Source organism: Epargyreus clarus, unplaced genomic scaffold, assembly GCF_041222505.1.
Source record: "Epargyreus clarus isolate Ecla_fem2 unplaced genomic scaffold, WU_Ecla_fem_2.2 ptg000003l, whole genome shotgun sequence".
NCBI classification, from domain to species: Eukaryota; Metazoa; Arthropoda; class Insecta; order Lepidoptera; family Hesperiidae; genus Epargyreus; species Epargyreus clarus.
Window position 1 is genome coordinate 4,295,525 of NW_027332211.1, and position 17,209 is coordinate 4,312,733.

General features: G+C 33.1%; 1 protein-coding gene across 7 annotated transcripts in view; it reads left to right on the forward strand.

Moving 5' to 3' along the window:
* Window positions 1-1,806: 1,806 nt before the first annotated feature.
* kcc (solute carrier family 12 member kcc) overlaps window positions 1,807-17,209 on the forward strand; it is a 479,479-nt gene continuing 464,076 nt past the window's right edge. For 3 of the 7 annotated variants that reach the window (XM_073084338.1, XM_073084401.1, XM_073084393.1), the window contains exons 1-2: window positions 1,807-1,919; window positions 14,898-15,241. In XM_073084338.1, the coding sequence (XP_072940439.1) occupies window positions 15,121-15,241 (121 nt within the window). In that variant the 5' untranslated portion in view covers window positions 1,807-1,919; window positions 14,898-15,120. The other 4 variants (XM_073084364.1, XM_073084356.1, XM_073084346.1 and 1 more) reach the window with 4 other exon arrangements.

Here is a 17,209-nt window from a genome sequence, read left to right on the forward strand (position 1 = left end):
ATCAGGGATGTTACATAGTTAACCGTGAGATTACAGCATGTAATACAAGTATCAAATTGTCTGGTTACATCTAACAGTAGAACCAAGGGCGGTCTACCGCTGACCACAACATTTATAGCACTTTGCTGCGCAAAGAAACGCCGGCGATTATTTGCGGTTCGCTATAATTTATTATGTAAAGCCCGACTTCAATTATATTACAACAGATTAATTGGAGTATAGATTGGAGTATAGATCATCTGGGGTTCGAACAGATCCGGATCCCCTACAGGCCTTTATTCTTTTTTGGTTTACGAGGGGGAAAATTTCAAAAGGTTCGCCTATGATGAAACATTTACAAGGCTAGCCTTTACAAGGCTAAATTCTGGTATTCCGGCAAAATCCGCTACGGGTTGGTCATTCCCATGTTCCTTGGTCCATCAATCCAAGGAGCAGCGAGGTGGCATATTGGGTTGGAATACCCAGTATTGGGATATCAAAATAGTCGCAACAATCTTAATTTAGCTTCTTGTCTGTAGCATATTCAAAAACAGAAGAATTAATTACAAATTGATTTTTCTTTAAGTTGTTCCTAACATAATTTCATAATAGTAACACAATCTACAGGCATTAAATTTCGAAAACAAAAATGTATTGATGAAGGTTTCAATACGAAGCCTTAAGACTTCGAACAATAGTAGTTATTTTCGTATCATAATTTATAATTAATCCCTAATACAATACGTATTTTAATTAACTTTTGAACAAACAAATGTAATTTGTGTAGGCAATGGAGGCATTATCTTTGTTTTAGTTTGGAAATTAAATTGACCTCTACCTGTTATAATTGAAATGATACTCTTCGTTGACTAAAGTTATATTTCCAAACGCAAAAGGTTAATTACTTTGAAGCGCTTATAAAATTAAACCACATTATTTTTTTTTATCCATGTGCTACGATACGTAATTGCATTGTAATGTTCGTGATTCACTTTTCGGTTCTACAGACATATAAATTAGAAGATCATTTTATCGTCATTTTTATCTACTCAATATTTCCCTTCTGAGCACATTAACTAAAAAAATACAGCTCTAGTTCGAACCTTTGACTTCAAATGTAAGATGCCGAATATAATTACCTTGTCATTGTTTTACGTAATAAAGTAGTAAGTAATGATACAAATAAACCGACTAAATTATAAACTATTTCTTCCAGAATTTAGACGAATCCAACGACACCTCATATGTTATAATCTGTCGACCTGTTACTGCTGCGGCTGAGGGTACGCCAAAGAGTAGGACATATATCTATACCTACTCATTTATTATGCATACTCTCGAAAAATATTACTCTCACTTGGCGGGTAATAAAAAGGAATTATTCATTATTAAAATATTACAAGAAAAATATTCTAAAACCTCAAAAATGTTTGTGACCTGGTTGCGGTGGAAATCAACAATATTTACATATCGTTTTATTCAATTTTCCTGTAGGCATACATAAGCGTAAATACAAAAATATTGACCTTAATGAGTCAGCAAATAAATATAATTGATGTGATAATGTATTGACTTATTGTAAGTAAAATGAGCATGAAAGAATTGTTTACATAGGGAGTAAAGCATTTCGAAATCACGGCTCCCATTTACCCCATTTTAAGAGTTTAACAAGACATAGAGTCAAAAAAATTGAGCTTAATTTGCGACATGTCATACGTTTTGAAAAAGGAAAATTCAACACGCGCTGCACGCAGTGTACTTCAGATGGTTAGGTGTACACGCTGCAACAGTGCTGTAGTGTACGGTAGTGTTAGTGTGTAGAAATTGCGCAGAGAGCCGGCGCGGCGGCCACTTCGCAGACGAGTCCGTACCGCCGTGTGTAGCGCGCGTGAACCGTACCGCCGTGCACGACTACCGCCCGCGTCGTCAAACATCATAAAGTACTGTATATCTAACTTAAAACAAAAAAAGAAAAAACTACGCCTTTATTTTTGTGTATTTTAATATTTTTTTTTTCGCAAAAAAAAAGTTTCACGCCACAAACTTTTCAGAGTGCGTTCGAGTTTTACGTAAACAAACGAATGCGTTATTAGCGTCGCTGCTGATTATATTGACGAGGTTAAGTTTGTTGAACTTTTATTTCGAGGCACGCGCCGGCTTCAGTGACGTCAAGAGTGCATCGCTAACTAGATTAGATACGCTAAGCCTCAGTAAACGTACCGGTATGCCACCGGCATGTGGAGGACACCGAATGTAAATACCATTCTGTACCGAATAGTTTCATTCATACGCGCTCAAGGCCTCCTCTAGAGCATCGATCGTGCAACGTTATCAGTATCCGTTGGTATTGTTCGAGTGTTCGGTGAGCGCTGATAACAAACTGTTTAAAAGCAGTAACTTAACTAATGTATTATTCTTGTACAACTAATAGCAAATTCAAGATATGTTATTGACATAATAGACGTTATTGATACAATAGCGATTGTGATTATGTCAGTGTTTGTGAGTAGGCACTTGTTTAGACCGCGACGCAATATATGAATTTTAATGGCTATTTCTGATTTACATTTATTTATAATACTAATTCACATTGTACGTAGCTTGATCGTTAATCCTTCGAAGCGGATATGTTGAATAAATAATTAAAATAACATGCATATTCGTTCTGTTGACTTTTGCTCCGTCGGACCCGTGATCAAAAACATTCGAATATAAGAAAAATATTTACATTTATTTACGCTGTACAAACACAGAATATAGTGTGTACCAACCAATTTAATCTACGAACCCAATCGCAGTATGTTTACGAAAATGAGTTATCCGTTTAATTTAAAAAGAAGCATCTACATTCGAAATTCGAATATTTACACGTTAAAACAAACGTATTACAGTGTAAACCGACTTTATCTTCTACGCAAATCGAAGTTTACAAAAATGTTTTTTTTTGTAAACAGCGGTTGTTTACAAAAATGAGTTGTCCGTTTAATTTTAAACTAGAAGCATCTGTAAATAACCGTAAGGTATGTGCATGTGAGGTTTAGTTACGTTGTATTTTTTGTGTGAAGGAACAAGTATCTTGTAGTTTTATCTAAGTTCAGTGTTGTGTCAAAGAGCTCGTTTAACATTGGGGATGTCACCGGAAGAGAGTAATTATTTGTGATGATAGTAATACGAATGAATGCAGTGCTTACCGTTCAATATCATTTCATTTGAACCGACAAGCACGATCTCTATTTAACGTATGTTTTTTTTATTTAAGCTTGTTTCATTGGCTTTTATGGACATTTTATCATCATTATATTATCATGCATAAGTAATAATTTTATCAGACAGATCTGGTAGATTATATATATTTTCATATCACTAAAATAGTAGACTAGAATGTAGTCCACCTGCTGAGAAATGGGTACAACTGTCAATGGGCATTGTGATAACTTCATATAAAGCAGGGGTTTGAGCACACGTTGACACAGGTGCGTTGCCACTTCTGAAGTCTAGATGGTCGCCTCATATGGAAGTTAGTCGGCATTCACACTCTTCCACGGAAATTAAGATCTGCTTCATATTAGAAATAAGGCGGTGGTACCTCCCCCGTAGAAACATACTTGTTGAATCGCTTAAAGCTAGACCATCGAATTTTTACATGACTTTTCTGCCTTATACCAGCAGTGTCAACATAATATTATCCAGCGCTGCTTTGTTCTGATTTGAAGTGTGTAAGGGAAGAGGCACTTAAGAAGGGTTCAAACTTAGTATTTACGTATAGCAATACATCTGTGGCCAAACTTGGTAGGACTCTAATCCTATTTAAGCTTGATAACATACCTATGAAAAATAATAACCATTTACTATCAGTTGGGATACGTGCTTGTATTCTACGTCAATTTCAAAATTGTTATATACGTTTTCTTATTTGGTCTTATTATGTTTTGGTTGAATATAAAGTTTTACTTGAACTTACTGTTTTATATATTTCTAGGATTGGGATTGGGATTTATTGACCAGAGTGGCCATCCTGTTACATTACAATGAATGAAGCTATAAATCGCCCACTTGTATTTAATATAGGTATTTTAGGATAACTTTATGCCTGTATATTTTGAATTCACTCATAATACTATGCTAAATCAAGACCTATAGCGATCTAGCTTTAATTTAATATATTTATTTTGTTCAGATAAATAAACATTATAGCCTTTTGATACTTATTAACTGTCTTCATTGTGATGTTAATGTTTATTGAAATACATTTAGTCGTTTGCAAGATTGGCCCATAGGTACACTTGAAACGGATAAGGAAGCTTAAAATATGACATTTTTCTAATAAATGTTGTATATTGTAGTTATGTAAAAAGATTAAATCTTGTTTTACGATAATATTTTTGGTTTTTTAAGGTTTTAAAGAATAAAACGTTTACACCCTAAACGTATACATACAAGATAATATATGTTGAGGTACAAATAGCAATTTTTTTAAGGTAACGCAGATAATACACAAATATCAAGTTTTCAAACAAAATCTTAATATTTTTTTGTCTGATTGGCCCGGGAACGAACCTAATACCCGTAAATAACATTCCCGTAATATACCGTGCCTGTAACATGCGGGTTGATCATGTGTGGACTACACAAACTCATAGGAAACTCCGTATTTTTCGTCACATCCAAAACTTTTTCAATTCTAGACCCGTCCTCTTTGACACTTAATTAAAATTATTGTTTAATCAAGCCGCCATTGTTTGGCGTGGCCTCTGACACTTAACATGGGAATGTGATATTTTTTACTAAGTTTAAAATCGCAAATGAGATTTTGTTCAAACATTTGGAATACATTACTTTTTGTGTACGTTATCTGTATGCTATTATTATAAAGGAGAACAGATTTTTCTTTAAATACATTTTAATTAAGTAAATAAATTAATTAATTATTAATTTTAAATACATTTTAAAGAAATTAATTAATTAAAAAAGGTGTGGTGTTACGATATTTGAAACTGAAACTGTTACTGTGGGGTGTTACGTTACATGATATGAGACGATATTATGATATAATATTTATATACTGAGATACATTTAGTTGTTTTAAATTCTACTAAAGGAGTTACAAATAATAATACGTTATATTGTTCCGACCAAATAATTTGTCATAAAAATTTGATGGATTCGTGGTAGAGTACTCTATTATTTTCAACACCAAATCGAAACTCATTTAAATGGGGACATTCTCGAAAATATATTTACGATTCGTTTGATAATATAATTAGAATAACAAGGAGGTTAACATGTACGTAAATACACATAATACTTATTGATACACTCAGCTGTTACAACATCGTGTAACCTTGATGTCGGGTTGCAAAAGTTGCATATGTAGGTATATACATATTGTATATTACAGTTTTTATGATGCCTGGGGCTTTGAACTTTACGTTGATTTAATGAGTTCATAATTTGTGGTAATGAGTGAAGTTCGCAGCATTCGTGTATTTGTGCGCGTGTGTGGTGTAGATGTCATAATATCTCAGTGTTTTATTTCTCAAGTGCACCTGAATCGCAGATACCTGTATATAGGCTTTTATTTAACTTGTCTTGTTAGTTAGTTCGTTAGTTAGGTCTAATTTTGCAACAGAATTTTGAACCAGTTAACCAAAATTTAGTTGAAATTGTGCATACACGTTTGCTTTGCATAAGGATGAATGCATGATTAGCCGAGTGACGTCATTGTTAATATACATGACGACGCCCCATGATGACAAACCGATTATTATTTGTATTCTCCTCTATAATATGTGTACTGAATGAAAGGGTTTTATGAGAAAAATACGAGGAAATCTTTTTTCAATTATTATTTTTAAATATGTATTTCTTGATGAAATTAGTCTTCCGTAAATAAAAGTTGTGTGATTTCCACATGATATAGAATTACCTATTTCTATATTTATAAAATTCTGTTAGATATGAGTTAGGTATTACATTGGTTTCGTAAGTTCTCGGTCATCAGTAGTAGGTACCTAATTTGAAATTATAATTATGGAATCTATACTTATGTTTGTAGGCTTAGTGTAGGTAGGTAAATACATATGTATGTTATTGGTTGGTATGCTTGCTTGTGGTTTCATAGATATTTTATTTTAGTACTTTATAATATGATTTTTCAATATGCCACATATTGTAACGATGGCTAAATCTATATAGGTATCGATATTGAGTATAAGGAAACGCCGTGGAATTCTCTGCAGTAGGTACCAAACTCTGAACAAAAGCAAAAAGACAACGCCTCGCGAACTTGCATTGAAACTTCTACTTGTCTACTTGGAAGTGAATTCGAAGGCCATGGCAGCGTTCATGAATGAAGCGTATGAATCTCAACTTAATCTGAAATAATTTAATCTGAAATAATACTTAGCTAGTTAGAAACACACGAAGATATTTTAGGGTTTACTGTTTAGATTGTTTACTGTAATGTTTCTTTATATTGAACGAAATTAACATGATTCTATCGTATGTGTTCACCATTTTGTGTGTAACGCAAATCGGCAAAATTTATATTCTTCGATATTTTATTCGGGAGGCGGAGTCTATTATTTTTTGATCTGAGTTGCTGAGTAGCAAGGCAGATTTATAGAACCGTGTTTGCGTTGCGTATTTCAAATACTGCTGATAGATTTTTATAAACATATTTCTGAGGACTTTTTGACCTTCAAGTACATTCCATATACGCGTAGAGCTCAGGTATATAGTATATTTATAAGAATAAAATATGATACTATGTTGTTTAATATAATACTTATACAAACGCGATGAAAAATAAGATGAATTATTTACGAGTATTTGCTCACGTATTTCGATTTGGAATATATAAGAGTGACACTTTTTTTTCTTGTGTTTGACTCCCGTTTCAAATTAAATTGCTTTATAAGAAACGTGTACTCAAGATTTTTGTGCTTGTACTTTGAAGGTGGTAGAACCCTTTGTGGTTCAACCATTGGCCATTGCTATTACTATTTACATTTTCATAAGCGCTGTTATATTTCGGTTTAAGTTGGACACTTAGTCCTCAGAGTAGCCGACCTCGGGTAGAACTCTCAACGTATCTGAGGTTGATTACAGATGTCCATAGGCGCCAATAGCCATTTACCATCAGACGGACGATATATTATAAAAAAAACTTTTGCTCTATCATAAATATTTGAATGATTATAGTGCAAACTTATATCAAGTAATAAAAATTGGTAAAGCCTGAGTTAGGCTAATTAAAAGATAACATATTATATCTTTAGTAAATACCTGAAGAAAAGTGTTTGATGGTTTGAAGTATAAATATGAATAAAGTTGAAATATTAATATCACTTTTCCATACGTACGTTGAGATTAATCATCTGACTTATTTATAGAAAAGTTAACAGTAGGTACGCGAGACACTAGTAAGGAAAATGATGTGTTTTATATAACGAGTAAGCATGTGAATAAAGGCAATGAGTTTTAGTATAAATATGCATAGATAAAGTGGGACTAATACTGTATTTTTATATCGTTATCAACCCATTATTGTCCCACTCTTGGGCAGGGGTCTCCTCTCAGAATGAGGATTAGGCCAGAGTCCACCGCGCTGGCCAAGTGCGTATCGGTAGACTTCACATACCTTTCAGATTTTCTTTATATAATACCAACATATATGTTCGCCTTATACTTTTATCATTAGTGTCAAGCGCTGTTATGTTCTGATTTGAAAGGGTGTGGTGAGGCATAGACCACTAGATGCTTACCTGTACTAGGTATTTTAATATAGTTCTTAGGGATAGCTACGTTTTTATATCCAACCTCGGGTAGAGCTCCAACTCCATTTCGAGTTAAATTTTTATGGTCTTTGTCATTCACTTGCACCTACCTAGAAAATTATCGCTAAATATATCGCAAAAATAATTTAAAGGTAAAAAAAGTAACTTATCGATAAAAATACAATTTAACATTGTTTATCATAATTTTCACAATCATGTTAATATATTGCTCGATTGAAATATTAACGTTTAGAGTGGCACAAACAGGACTTCTCGGCCTGAAGCATATTGTTATCAACTTAACCCACTTTTGTGAATTATGAAGTGCTTATAATCTTTTAAGTACGTGTAAAATAGTAAGTTGATTACTCACATTGTAACACGGTTTTCTAAATTATAATATCATTTTTAAAAAACAAAAAATGTTGAAGCTAAAATTTATAACATTAATTTGAAACCCTCTATAAAACAGTTTTGATCATCGCGAAAGGTAAGCAAGTTGGTAAATAAAGGGGTTACACCCCATCAAGGCCATCGCCCTTGTAGGGGCAATCCCCTTCGGTGGTCACTTGTAATAGAAGACTTTAAAGTAGGTACGAGGGGGAGGAGGGAGGGATGGAAACAGAATTTTTGTTTTTAAAACCTTATATGGTGTAGGTAAATTTACCAAAAATTAAATGTGGATTTTAGGAAAGGATGTTTTCCGATATTCCTATTTTGGGGCTTATGTACATGCAGGATGCTTACAAAACTTTGATGGTATTTTCTGTTATATGTATTTGAATTAAGAAACAGATCATACAGTCTACCTAATGTGTTTAATGCCGCTAAAAGGCTTCGGCAATAAACCCAGACAGGAGTCTTATCTAAGATTGGATAAAGACGCGTTGTTACATAAAAACTCTGATTCATTATACCCTTCAGAATACAGCTGTCCTTCATGGAAGTATGGCGGTGGTGTCGCAGTTCTATATAAGGCTCTACCATCTCAAATTCCAGATTTTGTTTACACAAAACTTATGGATTTCCAACCAAACTGTTGCTAATTCCAGTTCCGAATACTCGTTAATATTATAAATAGTTCGCCTCTACTAAAATTACTCAAGTGGTTCAACGGTTGTGTCGGCCGTGGCGCTCAATTCTTAGCTCCCAATACGTATCAATTGGGTGTCGATTGTCCTGTACCGGATTGCTTCAGTATCTACCGATTGTCTCTCGTCACATTTATAAAATAATTTATGAGAACGCCGACATGATACTGGGACACTTGAAGTGCGCGGACAATTTTTGTTTGGTGTGTACTTAGGTATAAAGTGGGCACTAGATTTGCGTAAGCCTGGATTGTGATTCATATACCTGATATGGAAATTATTATATGAGCTTATGTTATTTTTTATCTATTATTCTTCTGCATTACTGAAGGTCGTGCTTGCTCTGGTGGTCTACTGTGTAGGTGTGCTGCAAATTTCGCCAAAGTGATCGGTCTTCTGCTTGCCTTAGGCATTATGTGACAGATATCTTCGTTAGATCCTTGATTGGTCAGACCATCTGGTTGGCGATCTTCCTCGAGTTCTTTTACCCTCCATCCACCTTTTATCTATAATATCCATTTAAATTGACTTGTGTCAAAATAACTGTTTCTAAGAGGTATAATTATGTAAAAAAGTTATTAAAGACTCTCTGGCTTATTAATCTAATCTTGTCAACTTTACTAATTTGGGCAGAACTTTTAATTTAAATGTAGATTCTATTTTTATCCAACTGCGACGGATAGGTAATATTCGAGCGTATGTTACATACATGTTTTATCAGGTATCGTCGGATTTATAGAAATTGTGGGGGTGATAAAGACTATCTTTTGAAGCAGTTGAGTTTTTTATAATAATTCTCGAGTTATGTTATTTCGATTCTAAAATTTATCCCAGATATAAATAAAGAAAAAACCTTACTCAATGGTTTATCACAAGTTTTATAACCAATCCGTGTAATTACAAAGTAATAAACCCACAAACTAAATCGATTACGATGATATAATAGTAACAATAGTGTAGGTACGCGGCAATGCAGTATTTCAGGAAAGGTTATTTCAAGACGTTGGTTTATTATAACGCTGCGGATTGCGTGTGTAAGGATATGAATGAGTCATAATAAAATTTTGGCGTCATGTACCGATAACATACTTGGCGAATATCAAGGTTTACGGCATAGTTTTAAGTAAGCCCTTCGTAATTCGACACCGGTGGCACCGCGGCCGTACTTGTTTCTGTTTTATAACAATAATAAGTAAGTTTGTAAACGGTAAATTTAAACGGTCTTATGTGCTGATTTGTATGGTGTGGTACGATAGAATGATTTTACAAGGCATTTAATTTAGTCCTAAGTGTAGCAATTCACCTGTAGGACAACTTAGGACTATATATTTAAGGTTCAGTATTTATAGATTCAAATATTGGCCTGGCTGGAGATCGAACCTTAAAGTCTATGCCTACAGATCTATAAAGGGCCGCTGACCGGGGCTGGTAGTCGCCAAAGGAGACTATTTTCTTAAAATTTGTAAAATATCTTTATAATATTTTATATTTTTGTTAACAACATTAAAGGGCCGTACTAAGTGTAGATTAAGAGAGTTGATGAAAAGTAGGTACTAAATTGACATTAAGAGGGATATTGAATATTTTAACGAGTCCTTTCATACCTGTAATTACTAAAAATTGCGTAAGGTACGACATTTCGTAGAAATGACGCAAAGTGTATAAATTATAACTGAAATTAATACTTGAGACATGTCAAAGTTTCGTGATTCGATGCCATTAGGACTGTGGACGTTCCGTCTTGCTTCTGAGACATTAACAGGGCTGTCAAAAATATATAATAATATATTTAAAAATATAATAATAATAAAATATCTAATACTGTGAATGAAGTAAATATTTAATGAAAAGACTGTTTAATTGATTATATGCATATGTTACTGCCAATTAGTTTTTTTGTGTCAGTAACTTTGACAGATGATTTCCTCTTAATGACACTCATCGTTTCACAAATAAAATCCAGGAAAATTATTTAATTACCTAATGGTTTCTGGTATTTAGAATAACAATGTTGTATGACAGCGTTTGTAGGTATTGACCACAGTGTTGACTTTTACCAATTGTATTGTGACTGTTTTAAAACAAGAATGTAACGCTACTGTGTTCAGATTGAAGGGTATGCTTTCTCATATAACGCGTTATAATATTAAAGTATATTTTTAATTTCTTTAAATGGCACTATATACTAATAATACAGTTATTTTAATTATTAGTATTTAAACATATTTTTGGTTTGTATTATTAGTATATTTGAATAGTGTCAACCCTACTCTCGAAGTTCGTAGATCGTTAGAGTCGTGCTGTTATTCGCGATTAAAACAATGTAGAAACTTTTAAACGTTCAGTTTTCAACTGTAGTAAATGTGAAAATCTTCCAGTAATTAAAAGGTTTATTATCGGAAGGAAAGTAACATTGTTCCTTTTACAACATTTTTTATATCTGCCTCATAATAGCGGTGTCAAGTTTCTTTGTTCTAGTAACAGGTGTTAAAGAAACTTATAATTATGAAAAGTTTTATCTTAGTCCTCAGGGGTAGGAACGCATCCGTGGCCTTCCGCAGGTTTCTAACTGATTCAACAGGTAATCAGGATTAATTATAGATGTTTGTTGTCTCTTTGCGTATTAGAAATTAATTAAAACTTGCTTATACGGTGAGAAAACATCGTTGGAGATCGCTTCGATCGCTCGCTTGTAAGTTTGAAAAAAAAAATCACAAAGTTGTCTTAAGTCTGCTAATTCGCACTTGCGCGGTGGCCTACAATCTAAGTCCTTAGTCTGGGGAGATCCGAGCCTAGTAGTGGGACAATAATGATTGACGACGACACATATAGACGGCATATATGCCTTATCAAGCACAAGGCACATTATCAAGAAAAAGAACATGAATTTACAAACAACTTATTATTTATTAAATAGAATTAGTCTCGGACTACCTGGTCCGAGACAAATAACAGCCTCGATAACGTGAATATTTTCCCGTAAATGCTAAGAATGTAATTGAAAAAAGCAAATCGGCGTATCTAAGTATTTTCTACAGTGTAATTCTCTCAAATGCGCACTTTATTGGAAATTTAAATGCCTTATTTCGTTGGAATCTAATTTATCTGACGAAAGATCTAAATTCGATTGTAAGATTGCGATTCTGAGACAGAGGGCACGTAATGAGAATGAAAATGGAGGTAACTTCGGCTTATTAAAATTGGAAATTCATACCGTAAATGGTTAATGATATTTATCGGCTTCTGTTTTTATTTAAAATGTAAATTAAAGGAAATCCTGATAGTAAACCTGACAGTAAAATATGCTCTTGTTTTTACTATGATGTCATTTCATGTATCATAGCTTAGAAAACGTGACTAAGTATGATCTAAACAAATTAGATACATATACAATACAGATAAATACATTTTAAAATATGAATCTAGATAAACATAACTTCCACACATTTCAAATTCAATAATGTAACACGTAAATAAATATTTTGAACTTTTATATACCGCGATGTTTTAGTGAAAGGTTTATAGTGATCCTAAACCCAATTTGCCCACATAGTTGGTTATTACGAAACGATCACAACACGTAGTTAATTTAGTTCCATCGCTATCACCACCTCATTACAAAAGTATCGGAAAAGAGCGCAGGAAACTGGGAAATATTCCGCTGGAACTGAAAAGTTGTTGCATTTTCAGACTTCAAATATTGCTTACTTTGAGCTACGTGTTGAATATTTGAAAGTCTTCAACAAGACGTGTGCAGTGGAGGGTTTTTGTGAAGAGTGTAGCTGAAAATTTTATAATATTCCACTGCTGGGCACGGATCTCTACTCAGAGCTGGGGTAGGCCTGGATTTATTACCTCTCTCTTTGTAAACCGGTTTAATAAAGATTCAATAATAATTGTATCTAATAATATAATAGGCATCTAATAATAATGCCTTTATGTTTGAGTTGAGGGGCACCCTTTAAATTGGCGAAGGACACCCTGTATATTGTTAGGACGGACAATTTTAAAATAGATAATTTCAATTTTTTAATAATTTAATTAATAAATCATTAATCAATTAATGATTGTTAATATATAAAAGTAGAAAGTTACACTATCTTTCTACTTTTAGATATTAACAATCAATGCATATTGAAAAGACAATATCAATATCAATAGTATATAGGTATATGATGATCAATAAATCTTTGAAATCTTTGAAATATCAGGACAAAATAATATCTTTTTAATCTAAATTCAATCTTTTAATATCTAAAACTAGCTAATTGTGAAATAATTGTTACCCGCCATCAGTAGACTTACTCTACACAGCAACTTAGAAACTAATTCGAAGCGCAAATTGAAGTGGTGGCGAGTAATTTCCACTGTAACTGGCAATTTCGCGGGCCAGGTGGACATTTCAATAAATTACCTCATTTTTTAGGGTTCCATACCCGATTGGTAATAACGGAATCTCTTACTAAGTCTCTGATGTCTGTCCGTCTGTTCATCTGACTCAGGACTCTATCTCTTGAACCGTAATAGATCCTTGGATTTTTTAACAGTACGTCTAACAGTTGTCACTATGACAACAAATAATAAAAATACACAAATCTTGAAAATAAATGAGGATCACTATACAAGAAACCGCTGGTTTTCTAAGTTTTATTGAACCGTAATAAGTAGACAGTTCAAATTTTCACAATACGTAAGTACATCTATGGCTGCATATACATCTATGATAACAGATACTAAAAATAAAAATAAATTAAAATTTTGTGATACGGATCCCACTACCTGCGAGTTCGACTCCCACTTGGCCAATTTTTACATGTTCAACTACCTTTTTACTGTTTAACTGCATTGCGATGTTGCCACGACATTTGTTCATTAGAGGCTTTTTCTTGTCGGAAGTGATATAAAATATGTACGACTTGGTAAGTCTTGTACTTACGTCCTCGTAAATATTTTATACGGGTAGGCTTTAAGATTCTTTCTAACAATTTTTACGGTAAACTAAAAGTGAATTTGACACATAGGTACATTTGTGATGTGGATATACGTCAATAATACCTACAATGAAATACTATACAGATTCAGGTATACTAATTTCTGAAAAATATACTTTATTTTTTATTATACCAGCATTAAAAATAAATAGGATTTTTTTATTTGTTACAGATATGTAGTAAAATAACTGTTGCTATTTAACGCTTTAATATTTATAAGTAAAAGTTTAATTTTATATGTTTTTCAAAATTTAAAAGTGCTTCGAGACTTTATTCACTCATGCACTACACATAAATACAGTTATTCAATATTTGTTTGCTTCTATGCAACGATGGCAATTGTAGATGGAATTTACCAAGTAGGCGTCTAAATCTAAGAAATACTGCTAAAGTTTACACCTAAAGTTCTGGCCGTCTGCCAAATCTGCGGTTGTCATTAAGTACCTCATTTACCAAAAGATTTGTTAAAAAAAACACAATTTAGCATTATACGTGTGATAATTAGTTATGCTTAAAATTAATCGGACAACTCATTTAATTACAATCGGACAACTCGCAAACAAAAATGTTTCTAAGTCAAATAAATTCTTAAATTGTATCATATTAAATTAGTTTTGATTTAGTTGAATTGGTTAAAATTAATAACCCTTTCGCGGTAAAATTTGTATGCTTCTGAAAGTTTTTAAGAGTAACGGAAGTTGAAATTTGCGCGCGAGTCACGTAATAGTGATTTTCCTATCAATTTGCCGAGTGAAAATGCGTGAAATGCCACTTAAAATAATAATAGAATCGACCTTTTTTGACAATCGCACAAACAATAAAAAGTTAAATAATTGAAAACCGAAAATAATCGACGCACAAATCGCATTTTGTTTATTTTTAATTCAAAATTATTTTCTACTTATTTTAAATATTATTCAAAAGTAAAAATATTTTTTAATTACGTTAATTTTCTCCTACGTTCAATTATTTATATTGCTATTTTAATTTTCCGAAGGATTGTGCAAAGGTGTTCTTATGCACAGCCACTTCACGTTTTCGTGGGTTTTTGTTTGCAGAATGGACGACATGTGATACTTCATATCTCAACTATGTAATAAACGCTTTTCTGAGACATATCTACATACGTATCTAAGTTTAGTGGACATATCCGTGGACATATCATGAGTGTCAGAGTGTAACTCTATCCTTATCTGTCGTAGTAATAAGTGTATTGTGTAAGTGTGCGACAGTTAAGTGTGTGTGTAACCTTTAGTGTTAGTGTAAGTGTAGTGTTTCAATATGTCTGAACGCTTCAAGGTGACGAAGTTTGAAGAGCCTTCGGGCAAAACGTACAAGAACTACGGCGCTACTTCCGCGGAGAGCGACGTAGAGCTGAAAGGAAAGCTGCTCCCCGATTCAGGTATGTAGAGTTTGGAACGTATTCTATCACACTGTTTATTTTATTGAATTGTGTAGTTGCTTAAGATAACGTGATTTTAAGCAATATTCAGTATAACATATCTTGATAGAAGTATGTTTATGTTGGGTTATTACAATAATCAGGAATATTGTAATCAGAATTATGCCATAATACAAAAATATGATACAATTATTTATACTCTAAAATAAGTAAAAACATAATTAATAGATTAGGTTCCGAAAAAAGTAATTAATAATCCCAATAAAATATAAATTAAAATTATGATATTAAAACGATGAAGCACATTAAAAGAAAATCTAATTTATTATTATAATAAAATTGGTTGCATCAGTTTCAAATCCACGATAAGAAGGTATATTTTAAAGAAATAGGCCACACGTGCTATTTATATGTGACCGCATTCAATTTCAGCTGGGATTTAGCGATCTACCCACAATGAAATATTTCAAATGCAGGTTTCCTATAAAATATTCATCTTCTTACTAATTATTTTGGATTTAATTATCGCTACATATTTATATTCTTACGATTAAATGTATTGTTGTTTAATTAAAATGTAAGTTTCATTCGTAAACTTGCACGGATTGTATCTGGAAAAAAATAGATATTTATAAATTATATACCTAAAATGTTGAATCTCTTATTGATTTCATAGTTGTGTCACCAATATTTCTGTTTTAGCGGCAATTTATAACTATTTAGTTTGATATGAATTATGCGGCGTGGAAAGCATACATACTTACCTATGTACCTACATAGAGTTCAACTTAGCTCTCAAGGGAAGAAGCTCATTAACTTCAAGATAATTAACTTCAAGTAGGATTTTGTCCTATTTGTATATTCACTAGATTCACGATCTACGTTGATTACTTAAACGCGGTTCGTTCTTTTTATTTATTGGGTTGAAGTAAGCCAACATGCAGCCCACCACGGTAAGGAGTCAGTACCGCCCATGAACATCTGTAACTAACCCCATATAGAACACAAGTTCTATGTGGTGCCGATCAGAAAAGTGTCACCACTCTTGTCAACTAAGACGGTCGCCTTTTCCACAAAACCCCACAAATAGCTGTCTACTTCCACATTAAAATATATACTAAATGTAATAAAGAAGTAGTCGTGGAGCATACAGTCCACCCGATGTTAAGTAGCTACTGCCGCCCATGGACATTTGCAATCAGGACATCTCCAACACAGACAAGAATAGATTCCCACCTGAGGTCTGCCATACATGTGCCGCTACCTCTGTGAACTAAGGAACGCCTCGAAAAAAGAATTCATCCTTACCCATACCCCTCATAACGGAACTTAAAAACGTTTAACGCTGATGTTAATAGCCAGAAATAGGTGTGGCGGTGGTGCCGCTAGAGATGAACCACAGAGGATTCTATCTTTATAATTGTACATGCCAGCTAATCGTGGATGACCCTGAGCGAGTGTATCATCGTTTACTGATGATTTAAGTGGTCGTTCACCACTTCGAGTAACGAGCAATAATCATGACCGCGTCGTACAAAGTAGTTTCTAATCAATCCACTCAAGTCTGTTTAACGCTGGCTATTAATACTTAATCTATCGTTATCTTGCCAACGATCAACTTACCAAAGATCGTTTAATAATTTCTAGTATCGGCTGTTATTACCAATTTAACTATTTTTTATCTATCATAGATCGAAAATTGACAATGACTAGTATGAGGAAATTGTCAAATATCAATGTTGATGTTTGGTGTTTGAATAATTCGAAAAATACTTTGAACAGCTAGAGAACTCTCTATTTTTAATGTAATGATCATACAAATATAAATAAAAAATAAAATTGGAAATCGGCATAATGTATTGGCTGAGTCTATTAATACAGGTACGGTATGAACAATTTATAATTATTAATACGGGTACTGGACAAACAATTTATTATTATCCGATTCGAACCGGTAGATTTTGAGAA